Source organism: Petaurus breviceps, unplaced genomic scaffold (genome assembly GCF_028583685.1).
Source record: "Petaurus breviceps papuanus isolate PSGF00001 unplaced genomic scaffold, PetGlider_PUasm1.0 174, whole genome shotgun sequence".
NCBI classification, from domain to species: Eukaryota; Metazoa; Chordata; class Mammalia; order Diprotodontia; family Petauridae; genus Petaurus; species Petaurus breviceps.
Genome location: NW_027185761.1, coordinates 68,717,127 through 68,742,377, shown reverse-complemented (window position 1 = coordinate 68,742,377; position 25,251 = coordinate 68,717,127). Strand labels below are relative to the sequence as shown.

The 25,251-nt window shown below is 46.1% G+C and overlaps 2 protein-coding genes across 2 annotated transcripts in view; both read right to left on the bottom strand.

Moving 5' to 3' along the window:
* Positions 1 to 25,251, bottom strand: part of TKT (transketolase) — a 495,005-nt gene that overhangs the window by 73,969 nt on the left and 395,785 nt on the right. The gene's annotated exons all lie outside the window — the stretch shown is intronic.
* DCP1A (decapping mRNA 1A) overlaps positions 1 to 25,251 on the bottom strand; it is a 45,814-nt gene that overhangs the window by 8,582 nt on the left and 11,981 nt on the right. Inside the window, exons 4-7 of the mRNA XM_069084373.1 lie at positions 17,078 to 17,144; positions 12,303 to 12,441; positions 5,474 to 5,596; positions 331 to 1,002 (exon numbers count right to left, since the gene is read on the bottom strand). Coding sequence (XP_068940474.1) covers positions 331 to 1,002; positions 5,474 to 5,596; positions 12,303 to 12,441; positions 17,078 to 17,144 — 1,001 coding nt within the window. The remainder of the gene's footprint in view (positions 1 to 330; positions 1,003 to 5,473; positions 5,597 to 12,302; positions 12,442 to 17,077; positions 17,145 to 25,251) is intronic.

Sequence of the window (25,251 nt, the reverse complement as noted above, 5' to 3'; positions counted from 1 at the left end):
CAATGTCCTCCAAGGTCCCTTCCCATGCTAAATCTATGACCATGTCCTCTGATTCTCCTTTCTCTTTGTGTCTCCACTGCCCAAATGGGATGGCCTATTCAACTGAGTGGGGTGGCTGACCCCTCCCATGACCCATTAACTTTTATTTTGGCCTCTCACTCTCTCACCTCCTTTGTGGAAACTATATACACTGACCTCCAGAGGGAAGACTCTTCAGGACCTAGAAACAAACTGAATACAGGAATAAACTCTCAAGCCCAAGGACCACCCAGGGAGAGGGCTCCAAGGCCCAAATCTCCATCTCTGAGTTCAATCTGAGCAGACTCCTACCTTCAGGGGAGACCTCCCAGCAATGCCAAGTGTGGCTGTGGCCCCTCTTCTTCTGGCGTGAGGCTCTCTGAAGCTCTCAGGGGTCGCAAGTTGGTTCGCCGATGAGGCAAAGTGAGGGGCGATGGGGTTCTTGGGGAGTGCTGACGGTTGTGGGGTCAGCTGGAGTTTGTGCAGAAGGCTGGCACTTGAAGTGCCTCCTGGGCCCGTCCCACTCAGTGGGGCCACCAACTGGCTCTGGGTGGCAATCAGATTCCGGGCCTTGTGCCTCAGCTCGGGGGCTGGCTGGGTAAGAAGAGGAGACCGCTGCTGGGTGGCTTTTTTCACAGCCGGGGACCCAGCGGCCTCAGCTGCTGGCACTGCCTTCACCACGGGGCTCCTGGGAACTGAGCAGTTTGCTGAACTCTTCCTGTCGGCTGGGGCCGTGGGGGCGGGGGCCTCCTGCTGCCCCACGCTGGGGCTACTCGGCTGGATGAGGGGATTCTCGGGCTGTTGTGTTCCTCTTGATGACTCAAAAGAAAATGGCGAGAACAAGTCATACTCTTTGGGGGAGGTGTCAGTTGGCAACTTGTCGGCTCCTTCCGAGCTGGGATATATGATTGTTGGCTGTTCCTTTGGCAACGAGGTTCCGAATAATTCTTCCACTGTGAGGTGCTTGTGTCCCGATGAAGCAGGCTGCAAAACAACAAAGCCACCCCAAATCAGGCCAACTGAACAGCTTTCCTAGGGACGGTCTTTGTCATAAGCAAAATGGAAGCCCGAGAACAAGAAAACCTAAGAACATCTGGTGCTCTTGGGCCACTGAGCAAGGTGCCTTTAACACACCCATAAAAAACCATGGCCCAACTGGGCTTTAATAACTGGGCTCCAAGAAGCTGTAAGTTCAAACACAACCTGGGACACTCACTAGCTGTGTGGTCTGTGGCAAGCCACAAGACCTTTCTGAGCCTCACTTTTCCTATCAGTCAATAGGGTTAACAACCAGTTGTTGCTAAATCCAGCATAGAACTTCAAGACCCTTTCTCTGGCCTGGCAGAGATTTATTTTAGTAAATAAATGTAAGTGGAAAAATTTTGATCTGGATCCCAGCCCTCCACTGTTCATTATTAAAAAGATCAGGGATGGCTGGGTTAGGCGCAGTGAATAGAGCACCAGCCCCGGAGTCAGGAGGACCTGAGTTCAAATCCGGCCTCAGACACTTGACACAATTACTAGCCGTGTGACTTTGGGCAAGTCACTTAGCCCCAATTGCCCTCCAAAAAGAAAAAAAAAAAGATCCAGACCTGGCCAGACCACGTGAACAAAAGGGATGTCTTCAAGTACATGTCTACAAAGGGTATGGCTGCACTGTGGGCTCAAAAATAACTCAAGTGCTCAGCATTTAATAATGAGGAAACAAATCCCAGCTTTACGTTTTAGGACTGGCCACTTTATGCGGAACATTCAATTGATTTGCTCAAAAGACCATGGAAGATCCTTAAGAAGCCCTGAGTTGGATAAAATGTTAAGGCTAAGAATAAAAAGTTCACATGTTATCATTTTAGGAAACTGGCTTCTTTACTACTGGAAGCTAGTCAAAAGAAAAGGCCTCACGATTCCATCTGTAACTGACTTTTCTGCATTTGAAAATAGGCAGCCCCCAATTTCCAAATGGGTCGTGTTCCAAAAGTTCATTTTCAATGTTTCTATAGAACAATGTTTTCTATGTTTCCTAGGTTTATTGACACTTTAGAGCTGAAAGGGAATTCCTTTTATAGAAAAGCAAAGAGAATCCTTGAATGAGGTTAAGTGCCTGTCCAAGGGCCAGCCAGGGTTCACATTCAGGGCTCTTCCCATTGTACTAAATGATTTCTTATCACCAAACCCCCAGGTTCAGAGATCTAGAACTGGGGGGGGGAGAGGGAGGAGGGCGGGAATCTTAGAGACCACCCACTTCAAAACCCCATTTTAACAAACAAGGACACAGAGGCTCAAGAGAGGTCACATAGCTGGCAAGTGGCAGGGGTTAAATCCAGCACCCAGTCTTTTCTCCCCGTGGCTGCCCATAAAGGCCCTTCATGGAACCATCCTGTTATTTTCTTCTCCCAGACAACGTGTGAGCTCACTGATTTGTGCCCCTCCCTCTTGTCGCTCAGCTGCTGCCCAACCACTGCCCTTCATGGCTGCCACTAACCCCCTCTACTTGGATAGCCTCCTAATTGGGTGCATCCAGTCCCTTGGCTGCCAGAAAACATCTTCCTAAGGTTTAACAGCAGTACAAGCGCTACACTTGCAATCAGAAGGTCTGGGTTCAAATTATGGCTATTCCACCAAATAACTGTGTGATTGGGCAAATCACTGTACCTGCATGGGCCTCTCTCCTCATCTGTAAAATAAAGGGGTGACCACCACTAAGTGACCATGAATGTTTCTCCCAGTTCTAAATCTGATGCCAGGATTCCTGTTCAAAAATCTCTAGTGGTTCCATATCACACCTAGGATAAACTACAAAATCTTTAGCTTAGTCAATAAGGCTATTTCTCCACATAACTTGACATCTCTCCCAATCCCTTCCTGTTGCCCAACCATCCCATTATATGCTGCTGGAACTCAACACTTCATCTCCTGGTCCCACACATTTGTGGAAGCCTCTCCTGAGCCTCTGACCTCATGCTTAAAACGTAGCTACCTTGTCTCGTCTCCTCAGCTCCCCTGGAGGAGACCATTCTTGCTGCTGAGTCCTCCCATGACCTTGTCTCTGCTCAGCGGACAGTGGACACACCCTCCATCTCCCTGATAGGAGCTGGTTCCCTGTGGTCTTTATAGCCCCTCGACACAGACCCTTCCACAACAAAGTCACTGAATTGGGGAGTTATAAACATATGAGGTGCCATCAGTAAATACTAAAGTAATATTTTCCTTGGACCAACTAAAGACAGTCTGTTTTTTTTATTTTGCCTTTTGGAGGGCAAGTGGGGTCAAGTAACTTGCCCAAGGTTACATGGCTAGTTTTTTTTTTGTGTGTGTGTGTTAAGTGTCTGAGGCTGGACCTGAACCCAGGTCCTCCTCACTCCAGGGCTGGCGCTTTACTTACTGCGTCACCTAGCCGCCCCAACAAATTAAAAGTTGACTCTAGGTCATAATCACACCAGTTGCTGAAACATCTGACTGACTGTAGGCACTGCTAGAAGGGGACGATGAATCAAGCTATCTGCTTCTCTGGCTGGGGGAGCTGAAGGCCAACCAAGGACTCTTCTCAGTCTCTTTCTTTGAGCTAAGTTGAGAGCCCAAGATTCGGACCTGGAAGGGTCTGAGGAACTGTCAGCTCCAACCCCTCATTTTACAAGTAAGAGCCAAGATTTCAAACTACCCAGGCAGTGAGTGACCAGCGGAGCCTGGATCTGAACCTGTTTCCCTTCACTCTCAACCCAGCACTCATTCTCCTGTACCAGGCATCAAAGGGATGATGAAGGCTATGGGATACAGAGCAGAATCTGCCAACTCCTGCCAAGGCCAAGGACCTCTGCCTCGGAGGCCGCATGCCCCCTGTGGACTTAGCCCCAGCCCGGAGGGCAGCACAGGCTTCTCACCACCAGGGCTGCCAGTCAGTAACTTTCTTAGGAAGTACTGAAGTGGTGTTTGAAGGTCATTTCACGGAAGGAGTCATAGCTGCAGAGTCAGAATTGGATGTCAGAACTATGAAACAGCTTCAAATAGAGTAATGTCAATCATCTGGAGCAATAATTAAAGAAGATGTGAACACCAAGCTTGTCCCCTCTGTTCCTTTCTCATCTCTTTGATGCATTCCATGGCTGCACTGGGGATTTAGTCTATTAATATTAAATGCCACACCCATGTTCTCTCCACCAAAGGCACCATCCCGACACAAAGCAAGCCTCACTCTCTCCACGACCACCCTTTTTTCTCTTTTTCTACCTGCCCATCAGGCCAGGCCAGCAGCCCCCTAGGGAGGGAACTCGACAGAGTAAACCATGAAGCTAATGGGTGGTTTTCTTGGCCGTTATGCCTTCTCTCCCACTAGATGGCACGGTGACCTAGTTCATCTGCTTAGTACAGCACAGGGATAATTTCAAGCTTCATCTCACTAAAGAAATATGCTTTATGATGACCCCAGTGGGACCTCCAAGCTTTGGACAGAAAGCATACATCCGCACACCAGAAGATGGTATGAGTGTGGACTCAGGGACAGAATTAAAAACGAACAACCCTTTTACTCCACTCTTAGTCCAGTCAGTTATAACAGGATGCAGAGCATTTAGGAAAATCCATCGAGAGATGCTCTCTTAGCTTGTACATCTATTAAAGGTCCCACCTCTCCAGGGAAACCCACAAAGTGCCAGGTCAGGCTGTAACGCAGGACCACCTCAAGGAACAGGGCTGGGGCAGCACCTGGAAACTCCTCTACCAAGGCAGGCTTACAACTTACAATCTTGGAGCACTAAGGGACTTCCCTAGGGTCACTGAGCCTGAATGGGTCGGGGGGTGACTAGAACTCATGTCTTCTTGGATTTGAGGCCAGCCTCTCTATCCACAACAGTAGCCTGCCTCAAACCAATTAAAAGTCTATAAAAATCAGGAGAAGCACTTGTTTATCTGAGAGGCAGTACCACAGTGCAGAAAGGTAGCCTAAGAGTTGCAGGCCCTGAGTTCAAGTCTTCCCTCTGACACACATGGGAGGAAGTCATTAAGTTTCTTAAGGCCAGGAGAGGGTGCCAACCTGCATTGGTAGAAGGAGTTTCCTTACCTGGGAGTTTTCCTCACCAATGAAATCTTAGGTGTGGCCCCCATCTCTAGCTTCTTTGTTTCTGCAGCACAGCATATTCATCTGAGACCTTGGATTGATATTGGGAAGGATCAGCGACTTAGAACTCTGTGCCCATGAATATATAGAAGACATATAGATAGTAACCCATACCTATCAGAGTCTGATCTGGGTGTGGTGTGGTGAGACAATCAGGGGTAAGTTACATGTCTAGGGACACACTGCTAATAAGTGTCTGATGTTGCATCTGAACACAGGTCCTCCTGACTCCAGGGCCCATACTCTATTCACTGGGCCACTCAGGGGCCCCTAGGCTCTGATTCTTGCACAATATTGCTTATTCTGCCTCTCTGGGGAACAAGTTCTAACTCTAGGCAGACCCACCTTCTCCTGTGTCTGTAATCCCGGGGATGTTTCTTCTGATGTCTCCTCAGCACTGCCTGGGTTTGTGAGGCGAGTACTTGGTTGTAACCCAGGGCTTGAGATAGTTGAGTCTGTAATTTGATTCTTTAAAAAAAGAAAAAAATCACTGTATAAGTATGTTGACCCAATTTTCCACAGGAGCTCTCCAAACAGCATTTGGGAATAAGAAAGCTGCTATATTTAATTATGAAGAAAACTTAAAAGCCCTTATTTCCTGTGTGCGCGAAAACAATCATTTGTAGGAGGATTTGCCTTAGAAAATAAAATGTTGGGGCAACCAGGTAGCACAGCAAGTAAGAAGACCGGCTCCAGTGTCGGAATGACCTGGAGATCGAATCCAGGCTCAAACACTAAGCATCCACCCAGAAATACCTGGCCGTGTAACCTTGAGCAAGTTACTTAAACCCGATTGCTTTAAAAAAAAAAAGTCTGCAATAATTTACTCTATTCATTTGTTCTTTATTTGTAGTAATGGAAAAACCATGATCACACTTCAGTTAATGTAGTTCAATAAAAAACTTTCCAGAATCACTAGCATATCTCCACTTGTTACAGCCCGTTTACATGGGATTTTAAAAATATCTGTTAAAGACAAGATAAAGACCAAAACATGCTTGTTCTCCGACATTCTTTTTTAAAAAAATAATATTTTATTTTTCCCCAAGTCACATATAAAGACAATTATAAACATTCATTTAAAAAAAAATTTGAACTTCAAATTTTCTCTCTTCCTCCCTTATCTGCCTCCTCTCTACAACAGTAATTTGACAATCTCTTTAAAAGAACTTTATTTTTAAAGTGCAACAACTGGAAATGGAGTGAAAAACTATCAGTAAGGAATCTGAGTCTATTTTCAGCTGTCTGGGTTCATTTTGGAGACACATGCCCCAAACAGAAACAATTGAAGCAAGTGTTAGACCTTCGACCTCTAATGGGAAAACACCAGAGGCAGTCTTGACAAAGGGACTGCTCTAATTGTCTGAGGATGGTAGAGTTCATCCATGAGGGCACTCCCATGACTATGGGAGAACCAAGCCTTCTATGCCTGCTCTCACTTGTGGCCCCAAAGCTTTGTTCCCTGAGGCCTCCAACCTGGGAAGGTGGGGTTTGGGGTGAGAGACACTCCATCAGTCACTGGGCTCATATTCAAAGCCTCTTCAGTTTGGAAGGACCTTTCAGACCTTATGCTCTCTGTTGTTACAACCATTTAAAACTCAAGGTAGCCTCCAAATCATAATGCTAATTCTGGGGAGAAAATCCAGTGCCCTAGATAACCATCTAAGAAAGAAGCCATCTAAACCTCTTCTTGCTCCTGTACAAATATAGCATCAATTACTATGAGGTTCAACAGTGGCAGGGGCTCAAGCAGAAGTTGGGGAAAGCAAAGACATGTGATTTTTCTGCCCACACAATCTAGATTATGTTGACCTTTCTCTGAAGACAGGTACTGAAGAAGCTATGGCATTTTCCAGTCTCAGTCTTTAGAGTACCTGATCATTTCAACAAACCCATGGTCACACCTACATGCTGTCCTCAGCTATCAGCAGAGAATGAAGGTCTAGAATCGAGTGCCACTGAGGAAGACACTATTCAGAGACTCGCCACAACATAGGAGATGACCTGGGTCTGGGGCTTCTGTTCCCATGTTCAGGAAGGAAGGCGAAGCACTACAAAGGGTAGTGATGCTGGCTATCTTTCTGTTTGCTAAGGCTCACCTACTCGAGGGAGAGGATGAGTTAGCCAACAAAATAAAAGGTATTAAATCAGGCAGGTCAGAGGGTAAAGGATCTTTTCAGATCATGTCTCCAATTCATTCAAAGTTGGAATGTTTGCTGATTTCCTCATACAGACTATCTGAAGGACTAAACTCCTTTAGAAGTCTAGATTTCATCACATCACCACGGCTTTTCTAGACCTCCCTCCTTATCCTCTCTCCACTGCCCGTCTCCTCTGGGCAGGAGAGGAGACCCCACAATGTCATGGACAGAGAAGGGTTTTTCTCTCCTATCAAAAAATACAGATTCAGGCGGCACCTACTACTTTCATGTGCTGTAGCAGTAATCAAGATGACAGGCCTACTCTGACAATGACAACTCTCCTTCAAGGAGGTGACACTTATTCTACTATTAAAATAGAAGTGGTTTCAAAAATTAGGAGTACAACTTTTTTGGGGGGAGAGGCACACAAGAAAGTCATTTTTTATATTTTATTCTCCTCCCCCCAATTACATGTAAAAACAATTTTTTTAACTTTTTAAAAAAGTTTTTGAGTTCTAAATTCTATTCCTTCCTCCCCTCCCTCCTCCCTGAGATGGTAAGTAATCCAATGTAGGTTACACATGTGCAATCATGTAAACCATCACCATATTATTCATTCTGTATAAGACTCCGGCAACAACAAAAAGAAAGTGAACCAGCCTGCTTCAGTCTGTACTCAGACGTCAGGTGTCATTCACAGTGGAACATCGTACAATGTTGCTGTTACTGTGTACAGTGTTCTCCTGGTTCTGCTCACTTCACTTAGCGTTGGTTCATGTAAGTTTTCCAGGTTTTTCTGAAATCCACCGGTTCATCATTTCTTATAGCACAATAATATTCCATTGCAATCATATACCACAGGTTGTGCAGCCATTCCCTAACTGATGGGTATCCCCTTGATTTCCAATTTTTTTTTTAACGTTTTGGAGGGCAATTGGGGTTAAGTGACTTGCCCGAGGTCACACGGCTAGTTTTTGTGCTAAGTGTCTGAGGCTGGATCGATTTCCAATTCTTAACCACCACAAAAAGAGTTGCTATAAATATTTCTGGAGTACATTATTAAGTAAATGTCAGATTCAACCAATCCTCCAAGAGTTTTGTTTTACCATAACCCCAGGAAACCTTTCATGCAGTCTACATTTTGGGAGTAATTTTCCTTAGAATAGATACTTCTCAAAGTTACATTTTTTTCCCAGAAGGAAAAAGCACATATTTTCTTCTTGACCCTTGGTTTTCTTTAGCAATATTATAATTCGGTTGTTCCTCCTTCATACCTGAAGAGGGTCAACAGTATCATGATGCTGGAGCACAGTGTGTTCAGCTGTGACTGACCAGTCCATCCTGAGCTCAGAAGGCTCTAACACAGAAGCAGTTCACACCTTGTTTCAGCGACTGAATTAACACCTTGTTTCAGTTCAATTTTCTTTTGAGCCTTGTATCAATCTGTTAAGAAACAGAACATGTGAACCCCACAACTTGTGAACCCTAGAACTCATGAACTCCTGCAACAGGAAAGGGAGGAGCTAATGACCATATATAAGGAGAGGCCCAGGCTAGAGAGAGCAGAACTGAGAAGAGGACTCTTGTGGTGGCAGAACCAAGGAGAAAACTTGTGGTATTCTGGCACTCTCTGTCTGTGTTGATGTTTGTTTGTGATACTTTGTACAGAAGCCCTGGGACCTCACTGAAAGCCCTGAGGGAGGATTTTCTGGTTGTATGTTTACAGAAGTCCTGGAGGAGGGTTTTGGAGGCCCTGGGACTTTACTGATGATTTGTGCTGACCTCTTGGGCCTTGTTTATGAGTCTGTGTTGATTTCTATGTTGATCTGAGTTGAGTTCTCAGACCTTGTTGGTGGGTCTGAGTTGATTTCACAGGCAGATAATGAATTAATGATGGTGCTGGCAATGTGCATGAATATTATTGTGGCTCTGTCAAGCTTTGTCTTCCCAGAAAAAGGAACTATGAAGGACTTGGGGTGGACTGGACACTGTGAACTTCAATATGGAACAGGAACTGGGAGCTGCCTGCCTTTGAACCCAGGTGACAGCTGGAGCTGGGACCATGGAAGAGGAACCATGGAAGCTGAGAGGCAGCCTCAAGTCAAGCTGAAAGAAGGCTTTACTTGGATACTTGTATTGACTGAGAAGATTATGATTTACTGTGACCTACGGGTGGAGAACTTTGACTTTTGCATTTTGAGATTGAATGAAGGATTTTGTGATTGACTAAATGAATGTAGTTTGTTTAAAACTATATGGCCATTTTAGTCATAAGTTGTTGAGTTGTGACATGGTGAATGCTGTATTTTGATTTTCTATGAATGTTTCGCTCTGGTTTGTTATTGAATAGAGAGCTCGCTATACTATGTAATCAGAACCTTGACAGCTGTTCAGGGCAGCGGTCCTCTAGAAAGCTGCTTGTGCATGGCTTTACAGGAACAAACAGTCTGTTTGGATCTAAGATACAGATGTCTCTGGATTTGTGCACCTCCCATTTCCTTTGTGCTGTGATGATTCTGCTTTGCTCACAGAGTGTCGCGCCTTCTTTGACACAGGCATGCCATATAGTCCTGTCCCAGCTTCTCCCATGCCTCACAATCCACACCAGAGTTCTTCTGAGAGATCTTGGGAGTGTCCCTGCCCCACTTCTTCTGACTTCTGTGCGAGAGCTTGCTTTGTGTTATCTCTCCATAAAATGGTCTCTAGGTGTTCATGTGTTTGGTCTTTGGACTGCTTGGCCAGTCCGCTGGGCTGCACCCTCTGTAGTAGAGTCTGAATGCTTGGCAGTTCAGCCTCAGAGAGGCCCTCAGTGTCTGGTGCCTTATCTGGCCACACACGGTCACTGAATCCTCAGAGGCTGAGACGGAACGGAGAATGGACTGATGGATTCTCTGCTGCTCCTGCTAATTCTGGTCCAACAATGAAGCAAGCAAACAGAGGTTCTCCAGCTGCCAGCACCACACCAGCCACATGTGGAGCCATCAGTGACAACTAATGGAGAGACCGTGGATGCTGTAGTCAGTAAGTTCACTCACCCTGGCAGTGTACTCTCCAGGGACAGACACATAGGTGACGAGGCTGATGCATGCACTGCCAGAGGGAAAGTGTGGGAGACAAGAGGCCTTAGACTGAAGGCCACCAGAGCCGTGGTGCTGACCTCACTGTTATATGTCCGTGAGACCTGGACAGTCCACCAGCGCTGCTAGGAAACGGAACTGCTTCCCTCTGAATTGTCTCAGGAAGACTCTGAAGATGATTTAGTAGGCTAAAGCCAAAGGCTTTCCGCTGCTGCTGTTTGCTCACCACCCTCTACAAAACTGCTAAGGCTAGTTTCATGGTTCAGCATTCTTGCCAGAGCAGAGACTCATGTTACTCGTGCCCGGCTGGGCTTCTGAGTTGGAGAGAGTGAGGACAATGAAGGGTAAATGTGAGCAGGGCTTACCAAGTAAATAAGGCCTTCATCCTGAAGACCTGGAGGCCTGGCACTGGAGGCTTAGCCTGCTGGGGGCTATCATTGACTTGGAAAACATGGATGGGCTGCAGACCACACTGTGAAGGGAACAGAGCCCCTGAGGAAATCTCATAGCTTTCAAAGCACTTCTAGCCCAACGGAGCAATGCTACTGCTGCCAGTGAGGGAAGTGGAAGTTGTCATCCAGGGTTAAAATTCCCGCTGGAGGTGGAGTGGAGAAAACTTTCCGGCCTTTGTGGATGAACACAGGTCCGAGTCCTGTCTGCGGGAGAAGGGGCCAGTTGAGGGAGCGGGCTCAGGCTCGTTCTGCCGCACGCTTGAGGCTTCTAGGAACAAACTAAGGCGATGTTTCTAGGCCATCATCCAGCAAAACCAAGGGCTTTGGTGTTCCAGCATGTGATGTGGACCCTCGAGTGTGGAAAACGAGTGTCCTCAAATGTTCTCTACCCTTGCCAGTGTGCAGGGAAGCTCAGGTAACCCATGGCACAATACAGAAAGTGGAGAAAGAGAAATGAGTCTTTGCATTTAATTCCACTGAAGCTATAAAGCCTTTAATTGTTATCACAGTGGGAAGCAAACCATCAGCCCTTCCCCAAAGCTAAAGCCGGCTCGTGAAGGGCAGCCCTCACATAGGACTAGGGCTGGGGACAAAGGGGGAGCACATTAAGAGGCTCACAATCTTTTGCCTGGCCTTCTTCAGAGACGTAGGTGGCCCAGGGGTTAGAGCTACGTGTAGCCAGGAAGACAAGAATTCAAATCCAGCCTCAGACCTTTACTAGCTGTCAATTCATTTCTCTCTGAGTTTCCACATTGGAAAAACTGGGATAAAGAGAGCAGACCTGACAGGATTACTGTGAAGATAAAATGATCACACATGAAGCACTTTTCAATCTCCAAGGGCTGTAGGGAGGCTGGATGTTATATTAACAAGCACAAAGCTCTTGAGCGCTCAGGGAGGCAACTTTCTCCCATGCATTAGTGTGGCAAGATCTGGTAACTCCAATCATCCCTCAGAAAAATGAAGAGAAACTTCAAATTTCCCCACTGTCACCCCCCCACTGGTCTGTCACCGTCCAGCTCCATGCGACCACAAGACGACTTACAGTTATAGCTTTTAAAGAATTAACAGAAGTTTTAAATGTTCTTTGAATAAGCAATTTTAATCCCAAGGATCTTTAAACTACTACCATTTGTGGCAAGTAATGGTAGAATCTAATTAGTTTTTCTTATAGGCAAATTATTTCTGTTGTCTTAAAATTAAAAAGACCAAAGTCACAGAAGTCTGGTAGGTGCGCCACACAACTTTCCTACTGGCACAAAACAACAGTTTAAAAATAAAACAATTTTGTATTTAAAATAAACAAGCCATTAGTTATGATGTTTGTGTGTGTGAAAATTCATTTGAGAAAAATAATGTATTATTTTCTGTGAAGAGAACATCTGAATATGCAGAAACACTCATGCTGCTAATAAAACCCCAAGCAGCTCCTGGGCTTTCTTGTCTCCACCTCCTCTTCCCAAGCCCATCCTGCCCACGTCCTACTGTCTAGCCCAGGACTCACTCGCTCATACTCGTCCTTGGCCTTACTCAGCATCTCCAGGATGTCAATGGGTCTCTTTTCATGGTGTCCATTGGCTCGGGTGGGGCTCTGTCTGTCACTAGCAGTCCGCTGGCACCTTTGGGTTTCCTGTTCTACCACTCTAAAAACAAGAATTTAAAAGTGTTCGTCAGCTGTATGATCTGCCCTATGAACATCTTGGAGGCACAACCTTGGAAGGAGGCAAGTCTAACCGAGCAATGCATTTAGAATGGTACAAACCCATTTCACATTTGGTAAGCTATAAAAACAGAACTGACACGTGGCTATCTTTTTAAGGAGTAAGAAATAAATATATGTGTAAAGCTTTCCACTTATGTATCTTCTTTTCACCAGGAGGATCTGAAAGCAAACCAAACAATGTGCAACGGCAGCAAGAATCCTAAATTTAGACAGGATCAGTGGAGATAAAGGGAAAACGAGGAACACCCTGCAGTGAACTGAAGAACAAACAAATACCACCCCCCCACACACACACACATTGTTGAGCAGAATGGCTCTGTACCAGGAGAGCCTGACATGGAGGCCAGCACAGATGGAGAAAGAAAAAAGGGCAGGGGGCAGCATCAGGATTAAACTCAACACTGACAAGAGGCGTGGACGAGCAAGGCGAAGCATCCAAGCTCTCACTGTCCTCCTCCTCATGGTAAGAGAACACTGGCTCATGCTGATGCCCAGACGAGGCTGCCTGGCCAGCCCAGGGCTCTAGGCCCACAGCAATCTCCCCCAAGAAGCTATCCCTGCTGACTCCCTGCTCCTTGAGCTGAAGAGCCAGCCGGAAGGACAGAGAAGGCTTTCAGAGCTTGGGATATGTCTGAGCCAAGATCGGCTGGAGATTCGTGTGGGTTGTCGCCACACCACCATGTGATCCTGCCTCAGTGCGCAGTCTGCAGAGTTAGATGGACAGAGATGAATGACTGAGGCCTGCTGGGCTGGCCAAGGGGCTACTTGAGCAAAGGCAGAGAGAAAAGCGTCCATGTGCTTTGTGACAGGATCTAATCTAGGGGACGTGTGAGGGCCTTTACTACCAGCAGGTGCTGGGCAGGCTCTGTGACCCCTCTGAGCTCTGCTGGTGTTTGCTATTACTTGTGAACGAAGAGTCTGATGGGCAGAGACCCTGGGACGGAACCAGCTCATGGAGTTCTAGCTTGAGGATGAAGCAAATGATAAAAGGGTCAGTTTGCTGGGAATCAGCGTTACTCAAGAGAAATACTCCCTTGTTAGGAGTCTGAATCTTCCTCAGACACTGACTAGCTGTGTAGCCCTGGGCGAATCACTCACTCAGCCTTTCTCAGGCTCAGTTACCTCATCTGCAAAATGGTGATGATACTAGTATCGACACAGGGCTGTTGTCAAGATCAAATGAAAAAATGGATGTAAAGTGCTTTATAAACCTTAAAACTGCCATGTAGAGGCTGGCATTTATTATTATTTCATTCATCCATTCATTCATTCATGCATTTCATTTATTCATTTGCTTGCTTTTTGGAGGGCAATTGGGGTTAAGTGACTTGCCCAAGGTCACATGGCTAGTAAATGTTAAGTGTCTGAGGCCCGATGTGAACTCAGGTCCTCCTGACTCCAGGGCCAGTGCTCTACTCACTAAGCCACCTAGCTGCCCCTCATTTATTGTTATTTATAAAGCACTATATTAAAACCTATAAAGAAGCAGAGCTGGGAAACAAATGATGGAAAAAAGGAAGTGGCCCATTGTGCAGGGAACATGTGACAATGTGGATAGAGGGTCCAAGGTATTCACTGCTATTGAAACATTTCACCCTGAAGAAAGGTCTCCCACGTGCTCAGTATGTCCGCTACAGAGAATTCATGGAAAAAAAGGCCCAGGATGAGACAGTGTTGATGGGATGCAACCTGTCTAGGCAGAGGGAACACAGAGCTACTGAGTTTCTGTATGTGTCGGCCTAGTGCCTGATACAAATTTGGACTGGACCGAAAGAGATCATAGATCCAAGTACTAAATGGAAAACCTACAAAACCCTGGACCTGATGGCAGCACCTCTCAGTTTTAGGGCCTGCAGCCCACAGTGGGAGAAGGGACATCTCCTCTTCCCTGGAAGACCTCTAGCAAAGGCCAGAGGATGACTTGTTGGACAGACTGTTTCCCTATCAGCTGGACTTTACAGTTTCTGAGGCTCCTTCTAACCCTGAGATCTGAGGGGTCCAAGAAATGACTGACTGACCCTACACAGCAGGATTGCCCCTCTGGGAGGTCAGGTGTGCTGATGACATGACCTCGATCAGGATTTCTTCTCTGAAGAAGGACAAAAATGCTCAAGACAACAGTCCCCATGCCCTCCATCTCTGGCTCCACGCACAGCTTTCTGCGTAGCTCCCTGTTAGGTTTCCAGCTTGTGTCCAGGAGCTCACAGCCTGCTTGGGTACCCATTCAAAGCAGCGGTTATGAGTAAGCCTAACATCAGACCAACTGCAATCTTTCTGCATGTACGACTGTGTCATTCTCCAACTCTGTGATGCCAAGGACCTGAGGATTTCCAAAAGTTAAGTTGAATTTGATCCAAGAAGAGATAAACTGAGAAAGGTTTTTCATTTCATTAAAAGATCTTGGAACAAACTGGTTTCCTATTCCAAGAATTTGTCTTCTATTGTAGCTATCATCAACATGCCAAGAAGTGATTTTCACAGGCCTGGCCCTGACAGCCTCGTCAGCATCAAGATCCTTACACTAACTGGCTAAGTCCTGCTTTGATCCCCGGAGGTCCCTGAGGGGAGATGTGGAGCAGAGAGGGCCCAGACGGGGCTGGAATGGCGGAAAGTCAGAGTAATGGGAGAATCAAGCTCGCAGCTCCAAGAGCTGGGTCACTGCCCCAAGCGTGGGGACAGGGAGCTTCTCCCTGCCTTGGCCAGGCTTCAGACCTTGAGAAGGGCTTCTTCCTACAGTGCGCCAGGCACCGTGCTAAGCGTGTCTCAATCATTGTCTCATTTGATCCTCACAACCAGCCTGGGAGGCGGGTGCTGCTATTATTCCCATTTTAGAGAGGAAGAAACTGAGACAGTGACTTGCTCAGGGTCACTCAGCTAGGAAGCACTCGAGTCCGGGCCCAGCACCGTAGTGCCCCTGGCGATGTCACTGCACCTCTAGCACACCGGCCTGCTCAGCTCTAGCCACAATCTTGTAGAGGAATGTTGGGAATGGCGCGCCCAGGACGGCAGGCCCCACCTGGGATGATGGGCACTGGCCACTTCTCCTTCTGCAGACAGATGCACTGTAGCCCATCACACACACAGACCCAGGCCATGCCTCATCCACACATGGATCTTTCAGGTTTCTCACCTTCAAAGACTCACTGGGGTGGCCCCAGGCCAGCAAGCTCAGTGTGCATACGATCTCAATAGCCAAACAGGAAGCAAGGACAGCCACGCTCTTAGTGGGACGCTAGAGGTGGCTGTGAAAAGGAGAAGCTACCTCCATGAGATGGTTCTGTCCCAGGTTGTCTGCCCATCAGACTTCTTGTTTACAAACAATATCAAACACCAGCAGGGGAAGGGCAGGTCCAGGGAAGGCAGCGGCTGAGGGGTCTCTCCAGAGCACCGGGCTTTAATGAGCAATGTTTCATCTGGTTCTCTTATGCAGGAAATTTGCCACAAGCCCACTCCCAAGTCACTTTTTTAAATGCAAATAACTTTGAGAAGGAGATGGTGCTAATCATTCATGTGTTAGTGTGGAATCATCTAGAATTGGGGGGAGAAGGCTGGTCTCAGCAGGGAGCCACAGCTGGGCAGGAAGCAAGAGCCCAGAGGAATTGGGGATGGGGAGGTAGAGGACAGGTCTGACCGAGATGCCTGCTCCCAGAAAAGATCAAACTCCACTCCTGTTCCTGGGACCCAGGACTCAGATTTGTTCTAGCCACAAGGTGAAGAGAAAAAGCCTGGGATACTGAACTAGGAGACTTGAGTGGGAACCTAGCCTCCAAAACTTACTGTGTGATTCCTGAACAAGTCACTAGCCAGGTTTTAAAAATGGACCTTCTGCACTTAGCACTGACCTCACAGGCTAGTTGTGAGAACAAAGAGATCATTTAAGTAAAGTGCTTTATTAACCTTCTAGTACTCAGTAAACGGCAGCCAGCGTCCTGATTACTGTGGGTTAAAATGTGCCTTTATGAGCCAGCCTAGGAAGCTAACTGCCATTTTGTAAAAGAGTTTCTGTGGCTAGGGTTCTTAACCTGGAGGAGTTCATGGACTTGATTTTTTTCTTTTTCTTACAAAATATCTTGATAGAGGTGGTTAAGTGGCGCAGTGAATAGAGCACCAGCCCTGGAGTCAGGAGGACCTGAGTTCCAATCCGGCACCAGACATCTGACATACTCACCAGCTGTGTGACCTTGGGCAAGTCACTTAACCCTATTTGCCTTGCCTTCTTCCCTCCAACAAAAGAAAATTTTTTTTATTATTTCACTAGAATTGGTTTCTTTTGTAATCCTACATTTTGTACATTTAAAAACACTGCTCTGAGAAAGGCCCCAAAAGTACCCCCCCCCAGCTTAGGGGCCCACAACACAAAAACCGTGAAGAGTGAGCCCCTGAACTAGAGAAAACACATCTCAGACTCAAGCTTGAGCCACCAACTCTCAAATAAACTTGTTATAAACAGAACCATGGCCGAAAGTGCCTTCCAGAGAGAAAGCAACAGTAGGGAAAACAGTCATTTCTCATAGATTAGTCAGGACAACTACGGAATTAAAAAGGCAGATACTTACTTGGCCATGAGCTTGGCTATGCGGTGACAGTCGTCCTTGTCATAAAACCAGATACTGTAAATTGACACTTGAAAAATAAAGAAAAAAATCAAAGTGAAAAAAAGAACTTCACAAATGATGAGGAATCAACAGAAAGATAAAAGCAACCCGTGATCATCACAAAGCAACTCAGAAGAGACGGTCAAGCCCACACACAGGCAGGCCCCCATGGAAAACGTTGTCAGAATTGGGGCAGCCAGAGCTCTCAGGAAGTCATCACGCAGCACGCATTACTGATTCAACCAAATGAGTAGAAAAGACCGGACCCTGAAAGCTGCCTCCAACTTGGAGGAGAATGATTTACAGCAAACTGAAGCTCAGGGCTGATGCTCTCTGTCCCATGAATCACGGCACCTCTGACAAAGGATTTCTCATAAACTTTATGGCTGAAGATGAAAACAAGCAGTTACAGTTTATTGTCTGGCGGTAAACAATCATTCCTGTTACCTGAAAGATCTTAGAAGTGATTCTAGAAATGTAATGCTCAGAGGAGGGGCAAAAGGCCAACGCCAGGGGAGATGACCCCTGTGGAAACACTGCACCTGAGGATTCCTCCCAGTTTCTGTCACCCCTCCAAATCCCATCCCCACCCCCACCCCCAGCGCCTGCAAGTTTCTTAGAGAAGAGCATCATTTCAATACAGGTGTTTAAGACCTTCAGGGAAATGTGCTTTCCTCTTCCCTGACCCCAAATGGTGCTGGCAACTTGGCCCTTATCCTCAGCTGCCCAGTACCCCGGGGCCAGCTCGGGGAGTTTCAAAGAAAGGTTTACAGCGCATCTTTTACAGATGGAGCAGCAGAGGCACACACAAGAGATGTTTTTGTCTCTCAAAGTGCAACTCCTATCTACTGAAGCTTTAATTTTGTACTTAAAATTTCAGGTAAAATGATTAAGAAAGCAAAAAATTTGTGAATAAAACTGAGTAATTCTCTAACAAAAATTTACTAAATATTACACAGACTGAGAACTGGACCTGGGATTTCTTGTATGAGTCTCCTTGATGAGGGAACTTCCTTGAGGAAAGCTGGACAGCACCTTGTGAGAAGGTAGGTGACTTGCCCAGGGCTGCCTAGCCAGTCTGTGTCAGAGGCAGGATTTGAACCCAGGTCATCTTGGCTACAAGGCCAGACCTCCATCCATTGCACTGCACAGAACATGGGAGAAAAACCAGCTTGAGCACAGAAAGTACAAAACAGGATTCTTGAAATGGCCTAAGCAGAAAACACAATCCCAGCCCTGGAGGTTGGGCTGCACCAAGGTCATCTCAACACTACAGTCTCAGGCTGGACGCCCCGAGTCAGGGGGAACTATTTTATGGCACCTCACTGTTCTGGAAAAGACTCATTTGCAAGTTACAACTGTAAAAAAACAAATCTTATTTAACAGACAAATGTCGAACAGAAGTTCTGTTTTCAAAGAACAAGTTTTTGTTCCTTAATAAAGTCTCTATGATTCTCAGCACAAATCAATCAACTCAAACACTCCCAAGGCTTCCAGAGCTGGCACTTTAACACACAGTTACCAACTGATTCCAGGTCGCCTGTGCTCTCTCCTAGACAATTCTACAGACGCTGCCTCTGGGTGCTGGGGGAGATGTCGCCTTCTAGTTTGCAGCACTTATACTACTGAAGTTATTAAAGCTCCATACTATTCTACGGCTTTTTTAGAGGGACACCTGAAACTTCTTATTTATCTGAAACACAAAACTCATTTTGCACAGGGCGTCCATGGCTGCTGTGAGAAGCTGGCATAGCTTCCTTCTCCACTGGTCCTCTGGAATTGTGCTTGGTCATGACACAGAGCAGGGCTGTGAAGTCTTGCACGACTGCCTGCCTTTACAATGTATCTTATTGGATAAAACGTTCTCCTGGTTGGATCATTTCCTTTGGCACCAATTCCAAAAGTCTTCCGGGTTTCTGTGAAACTGCCCGCGCCTTTCATAATTTCTCCCAGCCCCAATATATTCCGTTACTTTCACCCGCCAGAGTTTGTACAGTTGCTCGCAAATCATGAGTACCCCTTTAATTTCCAGTTCTTTTGCTACCACAAAAAAGCAGCTATATCTAGAATCTTTTTTTGCACAGATGGATCCTTTTTCTCTATCTCCCCACCATCCCCAGCCCAGCCCATCTCCTTGAAGAACAGGCCCAATAGTTACCCTGACACTTTATAAGGGTAACCCCAATGATCACATCATTTCTGAAGACTGCACACAAGACCTATTAAACAAGTACCTTTGAAATTTTAATTGAAGGGAAAAAAATCAAAAAGAAAACATCATCCTCCAAGGGAACTTTCATTTCTAAACTATTAGTTGATGGGTCACAGATCATGTTCATTGTATCTTCAGAAAAGGGGCTTTTGGGGAAATATTTCAAATAAACAAAATCCCCAGTTCTCCTAACCCCCACACACCACAGCCGAATATGGATTCACTGATTTCATTTCTCTGCTCAAAATTTAGCTGAGCCTACAAAGACCAAGTCCCAAGCTAATGTCTCCTTCAATGTTTCCTATGTCTGGGTCCATCAATATAACTTCTTGGTTTTTTTTTATTTTTGCTTTTGGGGGGAGGGGGGGTAGGGCAATTGGGATTAAGTGACTTGCCTAAGGTCACATGGATAGCGTGTGTGTGTGTGTGTGTGTGTGTGTGTGTGTGTGTGTGTGTGTGTGAAGTGTCTGAGGCCGGATCGGAACCCAGGTCCTCCTGACTCCAGGGATGCTGCTCTACTGACTGTGTCACCCAGCCACCCCTCCATCAATATAACTTCTAATGAAAGAAGTTTCAGATGCTAAATTTGTCAGGATGAACAGGACACTTTTTTTTTTGTGACAGAGCAATTAAATGTTTTCATAAGGAACTTTAAAAATAGAATTAAATATCGATCATCAAAATAATTCAAACACAGCCAACAACTTGTTAGGACACTTTGTCTTCATTTTGGCCATATTTTTTCTCCTTCTGCAGAAACAGAACTGTTGCCACAAAGGCAGAGTGTCCACATTATCCAGAGACCCTTTCCCACCACCATGACGCCCCTAAAAAGCTTTTCCAGAAGCTTGTTTGCTGAAGAAAGGAAGATAAGCAACTTGAAATGCAGGCTTAATGGGCAAAATGATAAGAGTCACACTCGATCATGCCAAAAGGAGCTCTGTGCAGGTTCAACTACGCTCGCCAAATCAGACCTGTCTGCCGACATGTCAAAGCTTCACTTCCTGCACCTGGCAGCAAGTCAGAGGGAGCTACCGAGAAGTAGATCAATGTCACTCATGAGCAAATGCAGACAGCCAACAGATAACTAAGGCCCAGGAAGGACAGTGTCTCCTCACTCCCTTGGCAGGCTATGAAGGCACAGCATTCTGCCAACAAGTGGCATCTTCCAGTTAAACTCACCTGGGGGCATTTTTTAATATAATGCAATTATATAAAGCCCCTACTATATGTACAAGGAACTCTACTAAGGGACAATAACAAAGACAGAGGTGATCCAGGTCCTGCACTTAGGAAAATTATAATCAAAGGGGGAAAGATCAGGCACAAAAATAACTATGATAAAAAGGAACATGAATTACTACAAGAGACATCCGGACAAAGAGTTCTGAGAAACCAGAGGAGGAAGAGGTGTTCTGGATGGAGGAGAGAAACGGGCTTCATGGAGGCAGTAGTCCTTAGAGGGGTGGTGAAGAGGAGACTTCCAAACAACAATGTCCAAAAAGGCGTGAGCCTGGGGGCAGTCACCCGAGCCCAGATGCAGAGGGAGAAGCGACTTCAGAGGTCCAATCCAACCACCCACTTTACAGATGAGGAAACAGGCCTAGAGAGATGAATTACCCAGGTACACACAGCTGGTGAGCATCAGCACAGAGCTGGTGAGCACACTTTGGCCGGAGTGCAGAGCATGTGAAGGGAAACAGCATGAAGTAGGGCTAGGCTGAAGAAGGCCAGCTGTGCCTCCATGTTCTGCTCCTTTGGGTCACTGTCACCAAGTAAACTGTTCTTTGATTTCTGCTTGTTTCACTCTGCATCAGTTCATACAAACCTTCCCTGGTGCCCCTTCCTTTACATCATCTCTTTTCCACAAACTGAACAAGCATCACTCCCATTTTTTGGATGAAAAAGCTGAGGCATGGCGAGGTCTATAACAGTAATGTAAATGGGAAGATCTTTCCCATCCATTAATAGGCCCGTGTCACCTGCTTATGTCACATGGAAGCCTAAGACACATGAGTCTGAGTCACGTAAAGCCTGTGGTAGGAGCAGCTTGCTGAATGGGTAGAAGGGAACTGAAAAGAAATTGGTCAGAGTAGTTAAAGCTGAGGAAGAGAGAGGAAGCAGGCAGCGAGCTGTGAATGTTCATTTGTGGGAAGGCCCTAGTGGGGGAAAGTTTGGAGAGGGTGATGCCCCCTGCATTATTATTGTGTATAGATTTCTTTGTTGCCATGATGGATTTGGCATGTTTTGGTTCTGTCTTCCATGTGGAAAGTCTGTTATATTTTGCGATTCAGAAATATGCTGGCATATTCATAGCTGCTATAGGTGCTGTGAATATTGCACTGGCACTACAAGATTAAGATCACAGGATCATAGATATCAAGCCAGAAGGGACCTTAGAGGCTAAAATGAGTTTAAAACTCCCCATTTTACAAAATGAGGAAACTGAGGCCCAGGAAGGTGAAGTTATCTGACTACAGCCGATGTTCTCTGCACTTCCCAAGGTCACAGGGCCAGGACTAGGCCCCAGGCTTCTCGCTTCCACCATCAGGGCTCTCTGACTACTGATGTTAAAGGAGATGATATCTGTCAAGTGCTTAGCAAAGCGCCTGGCCAAGTAGGCACTACTGTAATAACTGATTCCCTTCCTCCCTCTTTCCTGATGTAGCAGGGGCTTAAGAGATCTTAGTCCTCTCCCTCTCCTTTCTGTCCCCCCCCAGGGCACCCACCACCCACTTGCCATCAGCCTCTGTAAACTTGTAAGGTCCAGTACATGGCAGCAGAGAGAGCAACGGACTTGGGCTGACACTGAGCAGCAGGGCAACCAGGGAGACACTGCCTCATTCACAACCTGTCTGAGAAACACTTTCTGGCTGTGAGCTTGGGCATGTGCCTGGACTTCTCTGAGTCTCAGTTTCCGTGTACGTGAAATAGGGACAGCACTAGGAAGAGTCACCTCTCGGGGTTGCCATGGGGCTCCAGGGAGATCATGGATGATAACCACTCTGCAAAACTTGTTTAAAGTATTCTATTACAAGTGATAAAGTCAAGGGGCATGAATAGGCAGTTATCAGAGGGAGAAATCAAAGCTATCTAGAGTCATGGAAAAATGCTCTCAGTCACCAATAATCAGAGGAATGTAAATTAAAATAACTCCCAAGTACTACCTCACGTCCAGCAGAAATGATCGATGCTGGAGAGGATACAGGAAAATGGGGACATGATGCAGTGTTGGTGGAGTTGTGAACTGATCCAACCACTCAGGAAAACAATTTGGAATATGCCGAAAGGGCTATAAAACTGTGCATACCCTTTGACCCAGCAATACCACCATTAGGTCTGTATCCCAAAGAGACCAAAGAAAGGAGAAATCGAAGGGATGCCCATCAACTGGGGGGGAATGGCTGATGAAGCTGTGGCATATGGCTGTGATGGAATACTATTATACTACTATGCTATGTAAAATGACAAGGGGGATGGTTTCAGAAAAACCTGGAAGATCTGTAAGGCCCTGCAGAGTGAAGCCAGCAGAACCAGCAGAATAATATATACAGTAACAACAACATTGTAACGATGATCAACAGTGAAAATCTTAACTTCTCTGATCAATACAATGATCCACCTCAATTCTAAAGCACATGTGATGAAAAATGCTATCCACCTCCAGAGACAGAACAGATGGGCTTAGTGAAGGCTGAAGCACATTTTTTTCTTTCTTTTTATTCTCTGGAACATGTTCTGCATGACTTCATACATGTAACAAGTATGATGCTTCTTGGCCTCTCAGGGGTGAGGGAGAGATTCTGAAGCTGAAAAGGCTTCTTCCCTTTCTTCATTCCCAGTGCTTAGCACAGTGATGGCCACAAAGCAGACACTGAGTAAACACTAACAGGAACACTGAGTCCGATCTAAAGGACCCGGAAGCTCCCTGGGGATGCTCTGAGTGAGGAGCAGGGCTCACCATGACAGAGACTTTTCCGTACTATCTTCAGAAGTGATTTCCATGATGCATGTAAGGGCACTAGAGGCACTTTGGTCTAGTGGAAAAAACACAGGTCCTGGAGTGAGAAAGATTTGGGTTCTGAGGCATTCACTAGCTGTGTGACCCTAGGCAAGTCACGTGACTTCTTGGGCCTCATATCCTCATCTGTAAAATAAGGAGGCTGGTCTTAATGGCCTCAGAGATTTCTTACAGCACCATTTCTATGATCCCACAAAATGGCCTTAAATTGTAACCAAATATATTTAGACTAAACATAAAAAGAACCTCCTGGATCACAGATCTGCTTATGAACTGGACCAGGTACCACAGCAGCAGTCTGCCCCTGCAGGTGCAGAAGACAGTATCCACTGCAGTGATGAGCACTTTAGGGCAAGAGTCAATGACAGCACCCATGATCCCACCCAGCCAGAAGGGGGATAATGAGGGTGGGTCCTGGTCCCTGGGAAGACCTGTTTCCTAAATGTCTGTTGAGTGGAATGGACTGAAAGAAAAAGGTGGCCGAGAGCTAGGGCCGAACCCAGGAGAGGCTGGTGAGCATATTAGTAGCCAGTAAAATACATGGGCAGCTGGAGAGGTGGGGGGGTACTTAATTATTCAGTGCAAAGGGGTCTAAGTTCAGAAGACAATTGATTTGATTATTGGACACTAATCACAAACTCTGGGACACATAATTATTTAAATGTATTTGGCAAGACATTAGAGCAAATGTATACTTTATATCTTAATGTAATGTCATAAACATCACATTTTAATAAATGAAGTTCATAAATTAAAATTTAGTTATTCTTTGTACATGAAAAAGGGCTTATGTGCATTGCAGTTTTCCTAGCCCTTCTGTAAATATAATGTCTAATGATTATAGGACAGTTTCTGTAAAGGAAAGCAAACTGAAGGCTAACACTGACTTCCAATCCATCACTTCCTTTACACTACAAACAGCACCTCAAACAAATAGCACTATCGCTTCCACCACGGGCCTCCCTTCCCCCACCCCTGCTCCAGCAGTCACTCCAGACCTCATCCCAAGGCCCCTACAGATTTGAATCCTGCGGGCCACCCCACAATAAGCCCAGTCACGGGGCCAGAGAATGGGGGAATCCAATCAGGTGGTTGGGGACCCACTTCCTCGGCCCAAAAGCCTTCCCTCTCTTTTTAGTCCTAACCAAATTTGGAGCTGAAAAGCCCATGGCAATCATCTAGTCCAGTACCTCCATTTTACAAACAGGGAGCCGGAGGCTTGCAGAAGTGATTGTACAGTGCAAGGTCAAGTACTTGAATCCACTGTGTTCTTTCATGGTATGAAATAAGTCAGGCCATGGGGAGCCCCCACAGCAGAAGGGCCAGGCCTGAGAACAAGCAGACCTGGAAGCCTGAGGATTAGTTCTGCCCCTGCCTAGCTGTATCTTCTGGGCAGTGGCTCTGGGAACTCCTCTGTCCCATTTAAATGAAGGCCGCAAGCTTAGATCAGCGTCCCGTACATCTCTGATGTTGTATGCCAAAGCGACCTCGCACAAGACAGGCAACAAAACCACCGACCAGTCTGAGCTGCAACTCTGAGGTCCCTGAGCCCATTCTGGCTCCTGAAGTTTCTTTTTTTCCAACAGCTGCCACTTTTCTTTTCCATTTGACAACAGGTTTCATCATACATTCTTAAAAACAAAAATCTATCAAAACCAAGTAAAAAGACTAGGCTTCACAGGCTCTAAGCAAAACAGCAAATTCAAAAGGAATCAAACTAAAACAGAATGTATTCTTGATGAGCCCAATAAGAAATAAGTGCCGATCTCAACTCCTACTCTAAAGTGACCCGAAATCCCACTGCTATCGTTTGGATGGAAACACAGCATCACATGAAGAGCCCACTACCTAATGTGCGAGTCTCCCTAAGGCAGGCATCTCACCTTGGTGTTCGTGAACTTG